Source organism: Nannobrachium achirus (assembly GCF_963921795.1).
Source record: "Nannobrachium achirus genome assembly, chromosome: 23".
Taxonomy (NCBI): domain Eukaryota; kingdom Metazoa; phylum Chordata; class Actinopteri; order Myctophiformes; family Myctophidae; genus Nannobrachium; species Nannobrachium achirus.
In genome coordinates, this window is record NC_137830.1 from 22,303,067 (window position 1) to 22,319,824 (window position 16,758).

Consider the following 16,758-nt stretch of genomic DNA (forward strand, 5'->3'; position numbering starts at 1 on the left):
TAGCAGATCTGCTATTTCCACTATTTCTGACATTTTTCAACATTCATGATTATGACGATTATGACAAAATAATTGCGATAATGTCAAATAATCACGATTAGACGGTTATGTAATAATTGTGACAGCCCTATCAACACGCCTGTGACCATCGTTACAGAACCTTCCTGATCGGTGCCTGGGATCAGAAGGCGTGAGCTCTACCGACTGAGCTACCCGGACACACAGGTCTTTCAGAAAAGTATTAGGTAGTTTTTCTTTTTTATTATTTGGACATTTCTCTTTAAAGTGAAAATAATTTTAATCATTTTGATTTTCTTTTAACACAAATCTGCTCCTCTGGGGGTCCCAGGCACACGATATTTTCAGATGGAGGTCCCTGTGACACACTAGCGTCATGTCCAGGGGGTGTACGCGTACGTCAAGCTGCCTCACGCTACAGAATCAGTCATACTGATGACATCGGGGTACTCCATATATGGGGGAGTTATAGAGTGAAGGGTGTTCCGGAGCTACTCACCACATACTGGGAGAGGTTGGGGAGCATGCCCAGATATAACATCTCTGTTGGGGTGTCTTCCACCTCCTCCTGACCCTGTGTGTGACACACACACACACACACACACACACACACACACACACACACACACACACACACACACACACACACACACACACACACACACACACACACACACACACACACACACACACACACACACACACACACACACACACACACACACACACACACACACACACACACACACACACACACACACACACACACACAACTATTTTTCAAGGTTCACATACTACAGTAGTTCTCAACCTTTTCATGCCGCGACCCCCAAAATAATTATATTTTAACTGGAGACCCTTCCACCCTGACGAGCACTAATTGTTGAGGCATTATATTTTGTATAACACGGTTCTATTGTGAAAATAGCAGATCTACATGCTCACAACGCCTCGCGTTGCAAGGCATTGTGAGCATGTAGATCGGCTATTTTCACAATGTCTGCCTCTAATATTTGACAATTTGGCCAATGTTTAATTTGCCATTTTAGAGGTATTACAAAGTCCTTAAATTGTCACTTTAGAAATGTGCAGATACCCTCTATACACTTGAACTTATGTTGGTTTGTTTACTGTTGTGTGAGAAAACAATGTTGCACATTAAGCTAATCATATGTGAGGACCCCCCCTGGGGGTCCTGACCCACAGGTTGAGAACCACTGTCATACTACTGTATATTGAATGGAAATAGTATTTTTCTTTTGCAGGACATTTGTATACAAAATGTATTGGGGGTTGAGAACTGACCAAAGTCATTGGACACTGCTGTAGCTCCTGTTCCCTCTTGATCTGCACCTCTGCGATGGACACGTATTTGTGCTGGAGGGGGGGGCAAAGGTCAAATACACATCACATCCCAAAAACACAAGAGAGCTGCAAGTTGTCATTTCATGAGAAGAATGTTGTCACCCGGAGGATGAGACAAAACTCAAGACAGCTGTGGTCAAATTGTGAAAATCATTGATTGGACTGATGGCGACGTGATGGGACTTTGTGCACTCTGACTGCACTCGGTTTCTGCTTGCAAAGAGGGTTAGGGTGATGAGAGAGGAGATGACCCTGTCGCACTGCGCAGAGTGCAGTTTTGTGTTCAAATAAGTGTTAAATAGCTCTATATTCTGTATCATTGCTACAGTAGTAGTAGGGCATTCCTCTGTGTAAACCGTACGTGTGAGTCGGTTAAATTGCAAGCAAAGCTATGGATTTCTAAAAGGGGTTGCAGCGGTGCCACCCCGGTCGAACTCGGCAGTGACGGGGCATCGATTTTAAGTCACGCACTCGGCCGTAATGAGCCAGAGCTCAGCTCTATAGAGAGAAAGAAGGGAACAGCAACTAAGGAGGAACCGATGTGGCCGATACCAATAATCGATCTCAACATTGCTGTCATGGACGATAACAACATTTGACATCGACATCGGTAAATATTTTATATTTACCGATGTCGAATATTTAAATTTTTACCCCAAAAATACATATGTATACTGTAATATAAACACAGAATTTGAAAAAGCAATGCCTCTTTATTCCAAAACTAGGGATGCACCATTACTGAAATGTTGGCCCATATCCCAACATAAACACAGCTTGAATGTATTTATTTTTATTTAAAGCTTCCCCACAAAACACTGACTGTATCTGCAGAACAGACCATCATCATTCAGCTTCACAACATTCAAACCTAATTATTATAAAATAAAATATCGGCCAAGACCGAAGAAGTTATTTTGATATCTGTTCGTTACCAATATTGCATTTTAAGGCCGACATCGGCCAATTCTGATATGATGACCGATTAATTGTCCATCCCTAACAGAAATATTCCATTCTATTCTATTATTTTCTATTGTTTTTTTTTATGATTAGTATTTTTATTAACTTTTTCAGATTTTTTACACAAAACATACAAATACAAACACAGTACATGAAAATGATAATAAAAATAAAAACAGACAACAACAAGAAATTAAAACAATAATACACGTTTCAAGCACACAGAGGTAGTTGGAGTACCACAGCTAAACCAACACATTATTAAAATTGTATACCAGTAGGTATGTCTCGCCCACAAGCGTAGAACGCTTCAGAGTCCCGAAATATGAAGATGGTAGTGACCCCATTTCAGTTCGTAAAAGTCCATCCTGTCATGTAGTCTATACGACAGTCTCTCGTATGAGGATAGTTGGCCTACTGCATTGACCCAATGAGACAATGCTGGAAGAGATGAAGCTTTCCAGTCCTTGATCAGCAGCCTCCTTCCTGCCATTAAGACAGTTTGTATCCATTCTGCTAAAGGGGGGGCAATGTTTTTCAGAATCTTGGGGTCTCCCAGTATAAACAAACTAGAGGTGAATGAGATCGTAACTCCTGTTATTTCCCTAATTTTCTCACGTATAGCCTGCCAGTAGGCCTGAGCCTGCGGGCAGGACCAGAGCATATGTACTAGAGTTCCATCCTTATCCTGACACCTCCAGCACTCGGAATTCTCCGTGAGACCCACCCTGTGCAGTCTAGATGGAGTCCAGTATATCCTATTAATGATTTTGAATTGGATCAGTCTTGTACGCAATTCCCTTGACATTTTTCTACAGTTCTCAAGAATTTTGACCCAGTCTCTATCAGTAATGGTCATTTCCAGATCCCTTTCCCATGGTATCTTAGCCGCTAACATATTTGAGTCAGAGACTTCCAGTAACATGACATAATATATAGAGGCCTCGTGACCCAACCCCTATTATTTTCTATTGTGTGTGTGTGTGTGTGTGTGTGTGTGTGTGTGTGTGTGTGTACGTCCATGTTGGGGAGGTCTCATGATTTGTCAGACGCGACGCGTTGTGGGCGTGTTGGCCGGCTATTTTTGGGGTGTTTTTTACGTGGAAAAAGTATGGACGGGTCTTTGGGTCTTTCTCCACTCACCTGTTTGAGGGTTTTGACGCTCTCGTGGATGGGCCGGGGCAAGCCTACCAGCGTCTCAGTGTCACTGTGGAAACAAGCAACGATGTTTGTAGAAAACACACGAAACTGACTCACAGCTCGCCTACCCTATACAGTATGTACAGTAAGTAAAAGGTTCCAGGAAACCATACGGCAGTGGTGTGGGAAAGGTACTCACGTTGTTTACTTAAGTACAAGTATCAATACTGCAAAACAGAAATACTCCGTTACAAGAAGTCTTGTAGATCGGATATTTTCAAATGGGCGAAATGTATATAGGACTGAAGTGGCTAATGTATGGGTTGTAATAATAATAATCAAAATCTACAAAGTAACTAAAGTTTTCAAATAAATGTAGTGGAGTAGAAGAACAATATTTGGATCCGATATGTAGTGGAGTAGAAGTAAAAGCATTAGAAATTGGAATGGATATACTCAAGTACAAATAACTCAAAAAATTTACTTACAGTAAGTACTGTACAGTACTTAAGTAAACGTTACTTTTCATCAATTGCCATACAGCTGCTCAAAGCGATTTATTTCTTTACGATTAACAGTACCTATTTTGGTACATGTCATTATAGGAACATTTGTTTTAAATGTTTTCTTTATCGGCTATTTTCACATGACACCCCATCGTATGACAAAGTATAAAATATGGCTTAAAATGTGACAAGAGCATGTTTCAGCTCAAACACCCACTTTCCCAGCGTGAAGCCGATGAACTTGTTCCTGCTGGTCTCCAGGAAGTGCTCGATGTCTTTCTCCCTGCGCACAGACCGAAAGAAAGACAGGACAACACGACAGACATAAATACAGACAGACAGACAGCCATAAATACAGACAGACAGGACAACAAGACAGACGTGCAGGAAGACAATCAGTCAGAGAGTTATAGGACTTGAAAGCTCTCCTGACAGTAATACCCTTTATTTGTACGACAGTGTCCAATCTAGTCACAAATAATGTGCTTTTCAGAGAACAAGACAAATAACAAAAGAAAGATTAAGTAATAATAAATCTCTCTCTGGTCCCTCTCTGCTGTACTCTTCTTTGAGACACATGGGTATTTGGCAGGGCAACCGTAATTACCTTGGGAGGTGCGAACGACACAGGTAATCATTCAGCGCTGAGTTTGTGAGATGGATCGTTTGCAGCGACAGATTTTTAAGTCCTAGTGCAATTATGATAACGAGTACCGGCCGCACAGTAGTTAGAGTGCAGGGACCTGCGACATGAAACATGAATTATTAATTTCTTTCAAACTCCTGATGAACAAAAAAGGAGCCTTTGTTTGCACCTGACCTCTGACACTTTTCCCTTCTTATATTCGTACATAGTTAGTTAGTTACTGTACCTACTTCCTCCCGCGAGGGAAATTCAGTATTTACAGCCCAACCCAGCTGATTTGCTACCCACAAGGAGCGCAAGAGCAATTAGGGGTTAAGAGTATTTTCTTACGGACACACATCGACATTGCTACCCTGGCCTGGAATCGAACCAGGGACAACCAGGGGCTCTGGTTCCCCAGGCGGGATCCCTAACCATTCAGCTATCCCATACTATGGCACTGTTTCCCAAACACATTTTTATGGGCCCCTTTGTTTTTGGTTTCCTACATTTTGTTTTTGAATTATTATTATTATTGAACATATTTTCAAAAGATATTCCCCAAAAAGCTAATATTTTCAAGTTTAAAAAAAGAAAAAAAAAATGTTTCCTGAAGATATCAAAGAAAAATCTATGAAATTCGATGAATTAGAGCATAAATGTTTAAGAAGTAGTGAAAATAGCTGATCTACAAGCTCACATTATGATCTACAAGTTTCCCGCCGCGAGTTTGTAGATCAGCTGTTTTCACTAGTTTGGGTCCCGGGGAAAATGTCTAATCTCTCTTTTGTGTCATGAGCTAAAAAGTTTGGGAACCAATATGCTATTGGTGTGTCGTCACTTGTAGCTGAAAGTGTTATCCGTTGTGTTGCACTGTCTGCTATTACATTCCGCTCTACGATCCCTCTCTGCTTCACCATTATCTGTCTGAAAGAACAACACTATACTCCACTCTCCTCTCCCCGGGAGAAAACTCTCTCTGATGAGTACAGCTGCAGCTAGCAAACCTTTAAAGTCCCATTCAAAGGCCGACTCTCTCTCTCTCACACATGCGCGCGCACACGCACACGCACACACACACACACACACACACACACACACACACAAAACACTCGCGCCTAGAGTCAGCCCTTCAAATCACAGTGTGTTGCCTCGTTCCCTTTGCCAGAGCCAAGCTGAATGGCAGAGGACTGTATGTGAGGGTGAGTGTGTGTCTGTCTGTTTGTGTGTGTGTGTGTGTGTGTGTGTGTGTGTGTGTGTGTGTGTGTGTGTGTGTGTGTGTGTGTGTGTGTGTGTGTGTGTGTGTGTGTGTGTGTGTGTGTGTGTGTGTTATTAGAATCTGATCAGCACTAGATCACAACTAACATTCAAGGACACATACCTCAGCAACACACAAACACACACACGTATCGTCTCTGTCGGGAGGAAAGCTCATATGTCCAAATCTGTTCGTTTTCAGAGTTCAAATCTACAAGCTCAAGTAGATCTGCTACTTTTGATACTTGTGTGTGACGCTGTAGTATGATCAAGTAGGGCGTTGATTTACAAAACAAAAACAAACAAACAAACAAGATAAAAAATGGTATCAAATGGTGGTCTGGGCCTAATTAATGCATATTAAAGTGAGAGTCATTGTGTTAGGGCCCTTCACTAGTGAGACACCAATTTCCAAACATTTCTCCTCTCATGTCACATTCTGGCACTGCTACCTGCATTATTCATTCCTCCAAAGCACACATGCACACACGGAGAGACAGATAGGACACTCTCTCTCTTATATACAGAGCGAGCAGTAGTGAGAGAGAGAGAGAGAGAGAGAGAGAGAGAGAGATGGTGAGAATTGAGGGGGGGGGGGGGGGGGGGGGGGGGGGTTAGATAACCAAATATTATTCTGAAGTAGTAAGTATATACTGTACAAAAAAAAAAAAAAAATGCAGCAGAGTGAAGTGGCAGAACACATTGAACAATGGGATGGCCAACTCAATATTAGGCCTGTAATCACCTGATCGCAACCATTGGAGATCCCCGCTATTATTTTTGGCATGATCAACTGAATCATTAACATGCATCTGCATTTAACCCATTCAAGACCTGAGGGACGATTCCAGAAATGCCTTCAAAATCAGTACGTATTCATGCCAAGGACCCCCAAATGATGATCGCGACTTGTAGATGTGCCATTTTTGAGCAGCCAACGCTAAAAGCTAACAGATGCTGACACGGATGCTTGACCGGTTTTAATGGGTTAAATGATGAATGGAATATCATGGTATGAATCTTTTGAAAAACTTTCACACATTTTCAAATTATGAACGCGTGCAACGTGTTATAAAGTTATTAACTCATATGCTGCCATTTAACAATACCTTCGTACTCTTTAACTGCCATTCGTCTCCATAGACTTCCATGTAATTCATAGTGCACGGATCATGCACACCCATGCCTAGATAATGCACCACGTGTGTCCACATTGCTCACAGCTTTCAAACAAAAAAATCCGAATGGAAATCCGTTCAGGCATTCATGAGATAGCAGCCATTATGTTTTACACTGTTGTGAGCTTGGAGGTCTGCTACCTGAGTTGTATGGGGGTTGTATGGGGGTTAAACAAGCAATTTCGCGATCGCTATCATGCCTACTAACGTTTTTGGGGTCCCAAAACATTTTTTGAAAAAAAAAATTTTTGAAAAAAAAATTTTTTTGAAAAAAAAGTTTTTTTTTTTTCAAAATGGCGGAAATTCTCGGGTTCCTCGGGCGTGGCAGGGAGGGACATCGCGAAATTCTCGGGTTCCTCGGGTTTGGCAGGGTATGAGTTAAGTTATTAGTATAAAATTAATACATCATTTGATTATTGGTACCGTCATTATTAGTCATTTCTTTGTATATTTCAATCATTTGTCATATCTGCCCCGCCGTGCCTTTGATGTTTACAGAGTGTAAAAGGCAAAACTAAAATATAATGTGTATAATTATGATGTAGTCAGGGAAAATTTGCAGAATACCTGTCAAATCTGGGAATAAATTCCTTACCAAATAATTTCTTCACCAATGTGTTCGTAAATGTGTCTAGTAACATATCTAACAAAGATTGAAATTCAACATCCCTAGCAAAATGTTTGACAGCTAGGGTAATTCTGGGTCTCATTCACTTACTATACACTGTACTATAAGGGATAATAATCACTCCCAAAAATATGCTTTAAGTGGGATGTGAGGGGTCTAACTAGGTGTTTTTAATACTTCTGAATCCATTGCAATCATTTGTTTTGCACGAAAAACATTCCTTGGGCCAAAAATGGACCCCATACACCTTGTGAAAAGTGATGACTCATCACTAAACCTTTGTTTTTTTGCGTCTGATTTTGGCCCAATGAATGTTTTTTGTGCAAAACAAATGCTTAGTGTCAATTAAAGCAATGTGTACGGTATAGGTATAGGAGCTGGATTCTAAATGCATTCATCTCTAGACTATAACTAACCCCAAAACACGTTTGCCCCTGATCAAGTCCAGTGACCTTGGAACGGTCGCCACTACAGTAGGTATTCCTAAACTTAACTCATATGCTGCCATTTAACAATACCTTCGTACTCTTTAACTGCCATTCGTCTCCATAGACTTCCATGTAATTCATAGTGCACGGATCATGCACACCCATGCCTAGATAATGCACCACGTGTGTCCACATTGCTCACAGCTTTCAAACAAAAAAATCCGAATGGAAATCCGTTCAGGCATTCATGAGATAGCAGCCATTATGTTTTACACTGTTGTGAGCTTGGAGGTCTGCTACCTGAGTTGTATGGGGGTTGTATGGGGGTTAAACAAGCAATTTCGCGATCGCTATCATGCCTACTAACGTTTTTGGGGTCCAAAAATAATTTTTTGAAAAAAAAAAATTAAATTTTTTTTTTTTTTTTTTTTTTTTTATTCACGGGATTCACGGGCGTGGCAGGGTGGTACAACGGGATTTTTAAGGGATTCACGTTTTTGGCAGTTAATGAGTTAACCTCAGTAAAACTGTGCCTAAACCTAACCTTATTCCTAAACTTAACCTCAGTAAAACTATGCCTAAATCTAACCTCTCAGTAAAACTATGCCTAAACCCTGGCCTTAAGGCCCTTTCCCACTGGGCGCGATAACGATAAAGATAGCGATTAAAAATATTGTTTTCAATTGAAGTGGATGGCAGCGTTCACACCACAACGATAAATCCGTCATAATTGATGTGAACGCCGACATATTGTTATCTTTATCGCGTCCGGTGAGAATGAAGCTTTATTCCTAAACGTAACCTCAGTAAAACTATACCTAAACCTAACCTTATTCCTAACCTCGGTAAAACTATGTCTAAACCTAACCTTATTCCTAATTTAACCTCAGTAAAACTATGCCTAAACCTAACCTTATTCCTAAACGTAACCTCAGTAAAACTATGGCTAATCGTAAACCTATTCCTAACCTCAGTAAAAAGTGGTCCGCGAAAAAAGGGTCTGACCTGACTTTGGGGGCCCAGGGCAGGCCCTTGGGGAGGTTGAGCCTGGTCTCGGTGGGGGGTCGGAGGGGCGGGGGAGGGGGCGGGGGCTGGGGGTCCAGGGGGTCCAGGACCTCGCCGCCGTCCATGCCCACGCCGTCCGGGTCCTCGGGGTCGTCGTCGTCGTCGCCGCCACGCGACTCGTCGTTCTTGAAGGGGTCGCGCTCGTTGTACGTGTCCAGGCTGTCCTGCTTCACCAGCGGCTGAGAGGACAGACAGACAGGACATACAGTCAGACAGATAGACAGACAGACAGGATAGACAGACAAACAGTTAAATGTCCAAAACCGCTCGTTTTTTATTTATCGTTTTAAACATGACTTAAACTAGTGAAAATAGCCAATCTACAAGCACACGACGCCCTGCATCGCGAGGCGGTGTGTGCTCGTAGATCTGTTATTTTCACCAGTTTTGTGCGACAGTCTTGTATGATGAAGCAGGGCTTTACTTTACGGGAAAAAAAAAACATCCACATTTGAAACTTGGAGATACAAGGTTTCTGTCCGACAGTGACAATATCTTACAAGCTCTGCTATTTTCACTGCCTCTTAACTCTTCTTTTTACGAATATTTCTTTTTTCTTTCATTCATGAAATACTTTAATTGATGAAATCTTTTATTTTATTTTATGTATGGTTCTCAATGACAGGTCTGGGGACCACCAGCGGTCCAAATGGACCCCTGGCCTGCGTGTGTGTAACTATATGGGCCGTGTACAAATGGAAACTATTTGTACACTCTCGGAGTCAAATGAGCACTGAGGATTGGACCAGATTAGGGGCTTTAGTATGTTTGGTTCCGTGATCCTCAACCCTATTCATTTCAAGGACCCCCAGTTTGATGTGGATTATTAGGCCACGGACCCCCAATTGATACCTCTACTCCAGAGGTCTTCAATGTTGTCATCCCCCAGGGGCCCCTTAGTGGAGAGAGAGATGAAGCAGGGACCCCCAAAACCTGTTCATAGATTCCATATAGTTTGCGATTAGGCGATTAATAATAATTGTAAAAATAATATCCGTACAATAATTGTGACAGGCCTATTCACGTTATTCCTGGCCCCGCCCCCGGATTCCTGTTCATATCCTGAAAGAGGCGGAGGCTGAAAAAGCTGGCCTGAAAAACATAATTTGGTTTCCTGTTGTCCTTGCATTAAACTGTCAGTAGTTGGCGTTCTGGGCTCTGGATGTACCTGGGTTGCCATGTCTGCTTATAATAAGCAATTAGTGTCTTTTAAAAAAAATAGTATAGTTGCTTATTGGGATTACTTTCTAATACTTTTTTAAACCAGTGGTTCCCAAATCTTTTCATATCAAGGACCCCAGATTAACATATTTGTCCACAGTCGCAGAACCCTATCTGAAAATATGTGGTGCCAGGGACCGCCACACAGATTTATGTTAAAATGTTTCAAAAATATTCAAAATATATTTTTCCCCTCAATAGTTTTTAAATAGCAAATATACAAGCTGACACATTGTGAGCTTGCTGATCTGCTATTTTCAAATGTAAATGTAAAGTAGTATAGCCTAGTTGCTTCTGTTGGGCTTATTTCTTTGGCAAAATCTGGCAACAGACAATTCCGTGTCACTTCCTTACTTGGGAGGAAGTGAAAAGATGTTTTGCCCTCTGTAAAAGAAAATGGCAGCCTCCATAGAGAGGGCCAGGAATAACGTGAATAGTTGTATTGCTCCGTGTCTGAAGAGTCCTTTATCGGTCCATTTGGACCCCTGGTGGGCCCCGGAACCCATGTTGAGAACCAGGGGAGTAAAGCAATTGGACGTGATTGCCATTTTTCACAGCAGACATTTTCACATGATACGCAGGTCGGCTGTTACCAACGACACAAATGATTAAGGCTGTATTTCATTCAGGTCCAGTCAGGGTGTTGCTGTTGTTTTTTGTTTCTTTTTTTTTTGGGGGGGGGGGGGGCTTTCATGCCTTTATGGTTAGCAGTGTAGATTGACAGGAAATGGGGAGAGAGATGGCATGCGGCCAAAGGTCATCCGGATCGGGAATCGAACCGGCGGCGCCGGTATGCGCCTTGACCAGTAGGCCACCGGACGCCCCTGGGTGTTGCTGTTGTACACGTTGGCTCACTGAAAACTCTGCTACGTTGAATGGAACAGAGCCTTATCATCACTGACAGCTGTGCCTACCCTGCTATGTCTGCCATGAAAATGGTTTATCTTTGTTTTATTACCACTCACCCCACTATCACTATCACCGCATTGTCTATGATTGAAATACGTTGTGTAACAGGAGGGTCTGAAATAATTCTGCTAATATATATATATATATATATATATATATATATATATATATTCACTTTTTTAGGTTTTCTTTAAGAAATATAAAGTGAGAAAAGAAATTAGCGATTAACAGAATGTACAATTTCGATTCCACTTACCACTGATCTGCATTCCAAACTATACAGGTACCAAAAAAAAGGCAGTCTTTGGAGCAACAGCACTCCACAACACTTTATATTTGTGTTCTGACAATGTAATTTCAGTTCAAGGGAAAACACCCACGCACAAATATACGCACACACACACACACACACACACACACACACACACACACACACACACACACACACACACACACACACACACACACACACACACACACACACACACACACACACACACACACACACACACACACACACACACACACACACACACACACACACACACACACACACACACACACACACACAGTTCAAACAGACTCTAAAAGCTTAATGAATGACCGTGAAGTGCAAGCATCAGGCATGAGCTACAGCATTGTTGGCATTATAGTTGAGCAGTCCACTAGTGCAGTCAATGCATGGTGGTTCAGAAGGTATACTAACAAACGTTAACATTAGTAGTCGAAGCAAGAGATACGGACGATTTATACTTCGTCGAATGACCGCTGGTTTGTACCACAAACACGGCTTATTTCCAGGTTTTTTTTTTCAGCTGAAAACACTTTATTTTTCATTTTGCCATTCAGTGTGATCGTTCAACGAATTATAAATGACAGTGAGTGTATGGTGGGACAGAGGGAGAGGTGAGACTGCATCGTGAGCCATTCTCTGCTACACAGCTTAGCTGGGCTTGTTCCATCGTTTGGTGCCCTGAAAATGTTCAGGGCACCAAACTGTATGCTGTACGCTCTTATAAAAAAGCTTACAAAATAATTTCACGTATCAACGGGACCAACGCGTAAAAAATAGTCTACGCGTGATGCGACTGTTTTTGGTATGCTTCACCGTCGTACGACAAAGCATAAATCAGGCTTGGGTCCACAGTGAGTGAATGAGTGTTTCGCCGAACCTGCTAGCATGATGCGATGACCGCTAAAAGGGAGAGGGGGGTAGTGTTAAGCCCGATTCATACTTTATCGCGCAACGCCGTCTCACCGCAGAGAATAGCCGACCTACGACAGGACAGCTTGTAGATCGGCTATTCTCTGCCGTTCTCGGCACGCGCGCCACCAACGAGCAACAGAGCATAAATTAGGCTTTTAACCCTCCCCACCCCTCTGGGCACTCATTGACAAACAGCCAGCCAAGTCAGCCGTGTACCTCCATCACACAACCCACCCTGAGCAGGCCACTGTGGGGGGTGGGGGGGAGAATAAAGGGAAGAAGGTGAGAGGTAGAGGAGGAGGAGGAGAGGGAAGATGAGGTAGGGGAATGAGGAGGGTGGGAGAAGGAGCGAGTGGAACAGGATGAGATGAGAAAGAGGGGGAGAGCGACATGAGGACGAGGGAGAGAAGAGGACGAGCAGTAGTTAGGAGGAGCAAGGAATGAGAGAAAAAATAAATAAGTAAAATAAATGGCATTAAACAAAGGTTTATGGCGTTTTGTTCGAGATGAAATCTCCCCAAATGTTTCAAATGTTCTGAAGCAACTGGGGGCTTGCATCTGGACGGTCCGCACCCAGGCGTTGAGCTGTATGCGACCGAATGCCGTTTCAACAGCAATGATTAGCCTATGTGATAAACAAACAGACGGGGCCGTCCCTAAACTGGACAGTGACAGATGGTGACGAGTAGAATCTCTTGCGAAGCAACACATTGGCCTGGACTGGCCTTAAGAACCAACTATAGGAGTTGACAGTGACATGGGGACTAGAATACACAGGGAATCTGTGCACTGGCGGGCGTAACAACTAAACTGGGAGAAGAAAAAGGAAAAAATGACACCATCTTAACAAGATAATTCATGTTCTGCCTAATCCGGGAAAAGAGAATATGGTGAAAGAAAATGTATTGTAAGTCTGATGAGAGGAGAGAAGGGTGGAGGGTAAGAAATGACAGAGGAAAGGGACAGTCAGGGGGGGGGGGGGGGGGGGGGGGGAGAGAGAAGGGGAGAGAAGGGGAGAAGAGAGGGGGGAAACTGAATGGAGAGGAACAGGAGTAAAGGAGGTTGCAGGGGGGAGTGCAATAAGCTCAAGGCAAGAGAGAAGATGCAGAACGGAAATAAATGAAACAAAGTGGTTAAAAAAAGGAGGGAATTTATGGGTAAAGACCTGCTTCTTGGGGAAAGGACTGTCTCCTTCCAAGCTATCAACAAAGGCACTCTGTAGGGACACAAGGGAGAGGGGCAATGAGCAAACCAGAGGGCAGTGGTGTAAAGTAACTAAGTGCAAGTACTGTGCTTAAGTACAATTTTAAGGTGTTTGTACTTTACTTGAGTATTTCCAGTTTCCTATACTTTCACTTCTACTCCACTACATCTCGGATCCAAATATTGTACTTTAACTCCACTACATTTATATGAATATTTTAGTTACTAATTACTTTGCAGATATACATTATAATATTATAAAACACACATAAACCACTTAAGCCCTATAGGCTATTTTATATCAAGGCTATTTGAAAATAGTCCATCGACAAGCTCACAACACATCATGAGCTTTTAGATCTGCTATTTTCAAACATGTTAAACTTTTACTTTTGGTACTTTAAGTGCATTTTGATGCCAACACTTTCATACTTTTACTCAAGTACATTTTGAATTCCGGACTTTTACTTTTACAGAATATTTCTATATTGCAGTATTGATACTTTTACTTAAGTCAAATATGGTAGTACTTTTCCCACCACTGCCAAAGGGTCAACAGATAGAGAGAAAGAATAGAAAAGGAAAAGCGAGAGATCGAGAGAACCCTGACGTGTGTTAATCTAACTCTGCAAGTCTAAAAATGAACCCAATGGACTGAGAGAGTAAGATCAAGACACAGCATTTGACTGTGTAGTGGGGAAAATACGTTTTGAATAATTTATTACAAATATTTGATGCTTTTGGGACAACCAAAACCACCACAACAGCCACATTAGATGTTAGATGATTAAGATGGATGATTATGGAAGAAAATTATTACTTTGTAAGATTTGGGCCGGAAAAAGCCCCTCTCCAAGAAAGATCAAAACTAAAAGTATTGTTAGAGGAATCGATGGCTCCGGGTTAACTGTAAAGAATTCCAGAATGTCACAGGACTACATTTGTTGATAAGAAGTTTGTTATCCACATCCGTGAATGCAGCAGTGGAGTGTACAAAACCACTGTAGCCAGGCTAGTAGCTAAGAAGAGTCAGAGATTAGAAAAGGTAACCGCTACTAGTTAGGAAAACTGCTACGGAGCTGCGTGTTAGAGCACAGGGCAAACAGCTAGCGACCACAGCAACGGCTTATGTGTGTGTTTAGTTGTTGTGTAGATCACATCATGTGTGATATGTATGTTTTTTCCCCATCTGAAAACGTGTGGCTTGCACGTGTACAGAAAATATCATCTGTCAGGTGGAAACCTCACATGACCAAAACTGTTGCTTTTCAGGATTGAAATTCTAAAATTAAAGTAGCAAATCCACATGCTCAAAAAGCATGATCAAGTAGGGCAGTGGTAATCCTGCTCTCTATACTGCCTCCCCCTGGCCGGCCGGGGACACCTGATGGAGGGGAAAGTATCTGGTTGGAATAACGTGTTCCTTCAACGCTCTACGTCCAACCGGGGAAACTCCCCCCTGTCAGGTGAAAAGAAGCAACTTGGACTCCTCATGCATAGAAGGAAGCATGAGGTCAGTCCGTCCTCTCCCCAGGTTGGCAGAGGGAGTATAGCGCCCAGGATTACATTAGATAATTGAAACTGAGTGAAAAATGGGTTACAAAATCGTGGGATAAAGACAAAAAAAAAAGTAGGGCAGTGGTTCTCAAACTTTTTGCGTTTCAGTATCAGTACCCCCTTTTCCTCATTGCTGAATCTAAGTACCCCCTTTAAATCGACAACAACATTTTGATTAAAAATACTGACAAAAAAAGTCCAGTTTTTATGTCAATATGTTGAAAATAAATTCAGTAACAGTTGTGCTAGTCAAAATTCTTACTTAATTTGGTTTAACGCTTTACAGAGCAGCACGTTCACATCCATTCGTCAACGTCTTATCATTAAACATAACAGTATAATAAATGTTTCCATTTTCTCTCAAGTACCCCCTGTAGTACCTCTGCGTATCACCATTTGAGAAACACTGAAGTAGGGCATTCATTTACAAAAAAACGGAAAAATAAATGAACATGGAGATAAGAGGTTTCTGCCCGACAGACATGAAAACAATTGACCTTTATATTTATCGGTTTATGTGGGCAGGAAACCACACGCGTGCATGCCGACATCTACAGATCTACACGTTGTTTAGGTATGCGTGTGTGCATGTGTGTGTGCGTGCGTGCGTGTGTGTGTGTGTGTGTGCGTGTGTGTGTTTGTGTGTGTGTGTGTGTGTGTGTGTGTGTGTGTGTGTGCAGGGGCGTCACAAGGGGGGGGAAAGTGGGACTGAGTTACTGGGGCCCAAGGTGGAGGGGCCTGGAATTATTTTATACATTAACTATTGAAAAATAGCAGACATACAAGCTCAAAGTGCGGCACCGAATGCCGCGCTGTAGATCTGCTATTTTTGAAAAGTCGTGAAAATGTGTGCAAATCTTTGAATATATGTATTTTTTAAGCGAAGATTTGTAACTCAAATTTAGCTTCTGGGGGGTCCCTAGAATTAAATATTTTGAGATGGGGGTCCGTGGCCAAATACATATCATTTTGGGGGTCCTTCACATGAAAAGGTTTGAGCACCACTGACATAGAAACAAAGGTTTTTTTTTCAAATATTCAAATACTTTTTCACGACTTTTCAAAAATAGCAGATCTATATCTGACATTTTTCAATAGTTAAGTACCCAGGGCCCAGAATTTGCTGTGACACCCCTGTGTGTGTGTGCGTGCCCGCGTGTACGTCGCTGCGTTACCCTGCGGCTGCGGCGTCCGCGCTTCTGCTGCTGCTGCTGCTCTATGAGCTCCATGGCGGAGGCCGGGGGGGAGGCGGCCCGCATGGCCCGGACCACCTTGATGCTGTCCTCGGGCAGGGGGGGCAGGTTGAGACGCTCCCTGCCCCGCACCTTCAGCTCCTGGAGCTCCTCGAAGCCCCCCAGGGTGAACTGTAGGATGGAGCCAGGGAACGGGACAGAGTAAACCAAGATTAAAAACCCAGTTTGAAGTGAGCGGTGCATTTGAGCAGTTGATTTCATTAAGGCAAGCTTTTCATGGGTTGCATTTAAACGG

General features: G+C 42.5%; 1 protein-coding gene across 1 annotated transcript in view; it reads right to left on the bottom strand.

Moving 5' to 3' along the window:
- LOC308308801 (striatin-interacting protein 1 homolog) overlaps positions 1 to 16,758 on the bottom strand; it is a gene marked incomplete at both ends in the record, with an annotated part of 74,313 nt that overhangs the window by 14,686 nt on the left and 42,869 nt on the right. The window contains 7 exons of the mRNA XM_080754253.1: positions 518 to 592; positions 1,324 to 1,395; positions 3,490 to 3,553; positions 4,210 to 4,275; positions 9,114 to 9,352; positions 13,676 to 13,726; positions 16,446 to 16,634. Coding sequence (XP_080610379.1) covers positions 518 to 592; positions 1,324 to 1,395; positions 3,490 to 3,553; positions 4,210 to 4,275; positions 9,114 to 9,352; positions 13,676 to 13,726; positions 16,446 to 16,634 — 756 coding nt within the window. The remainder of the gene's footprint in view (positions 1 to 517; positions 593 to 1,323; positions 1,396 to 3,489; positions 3,554 to 4,209; positions 4,276 to 9,113; positions 9,353 to 13,675; positions 13,727 to 16,445; positions 16,635 to 16,758) is intronic.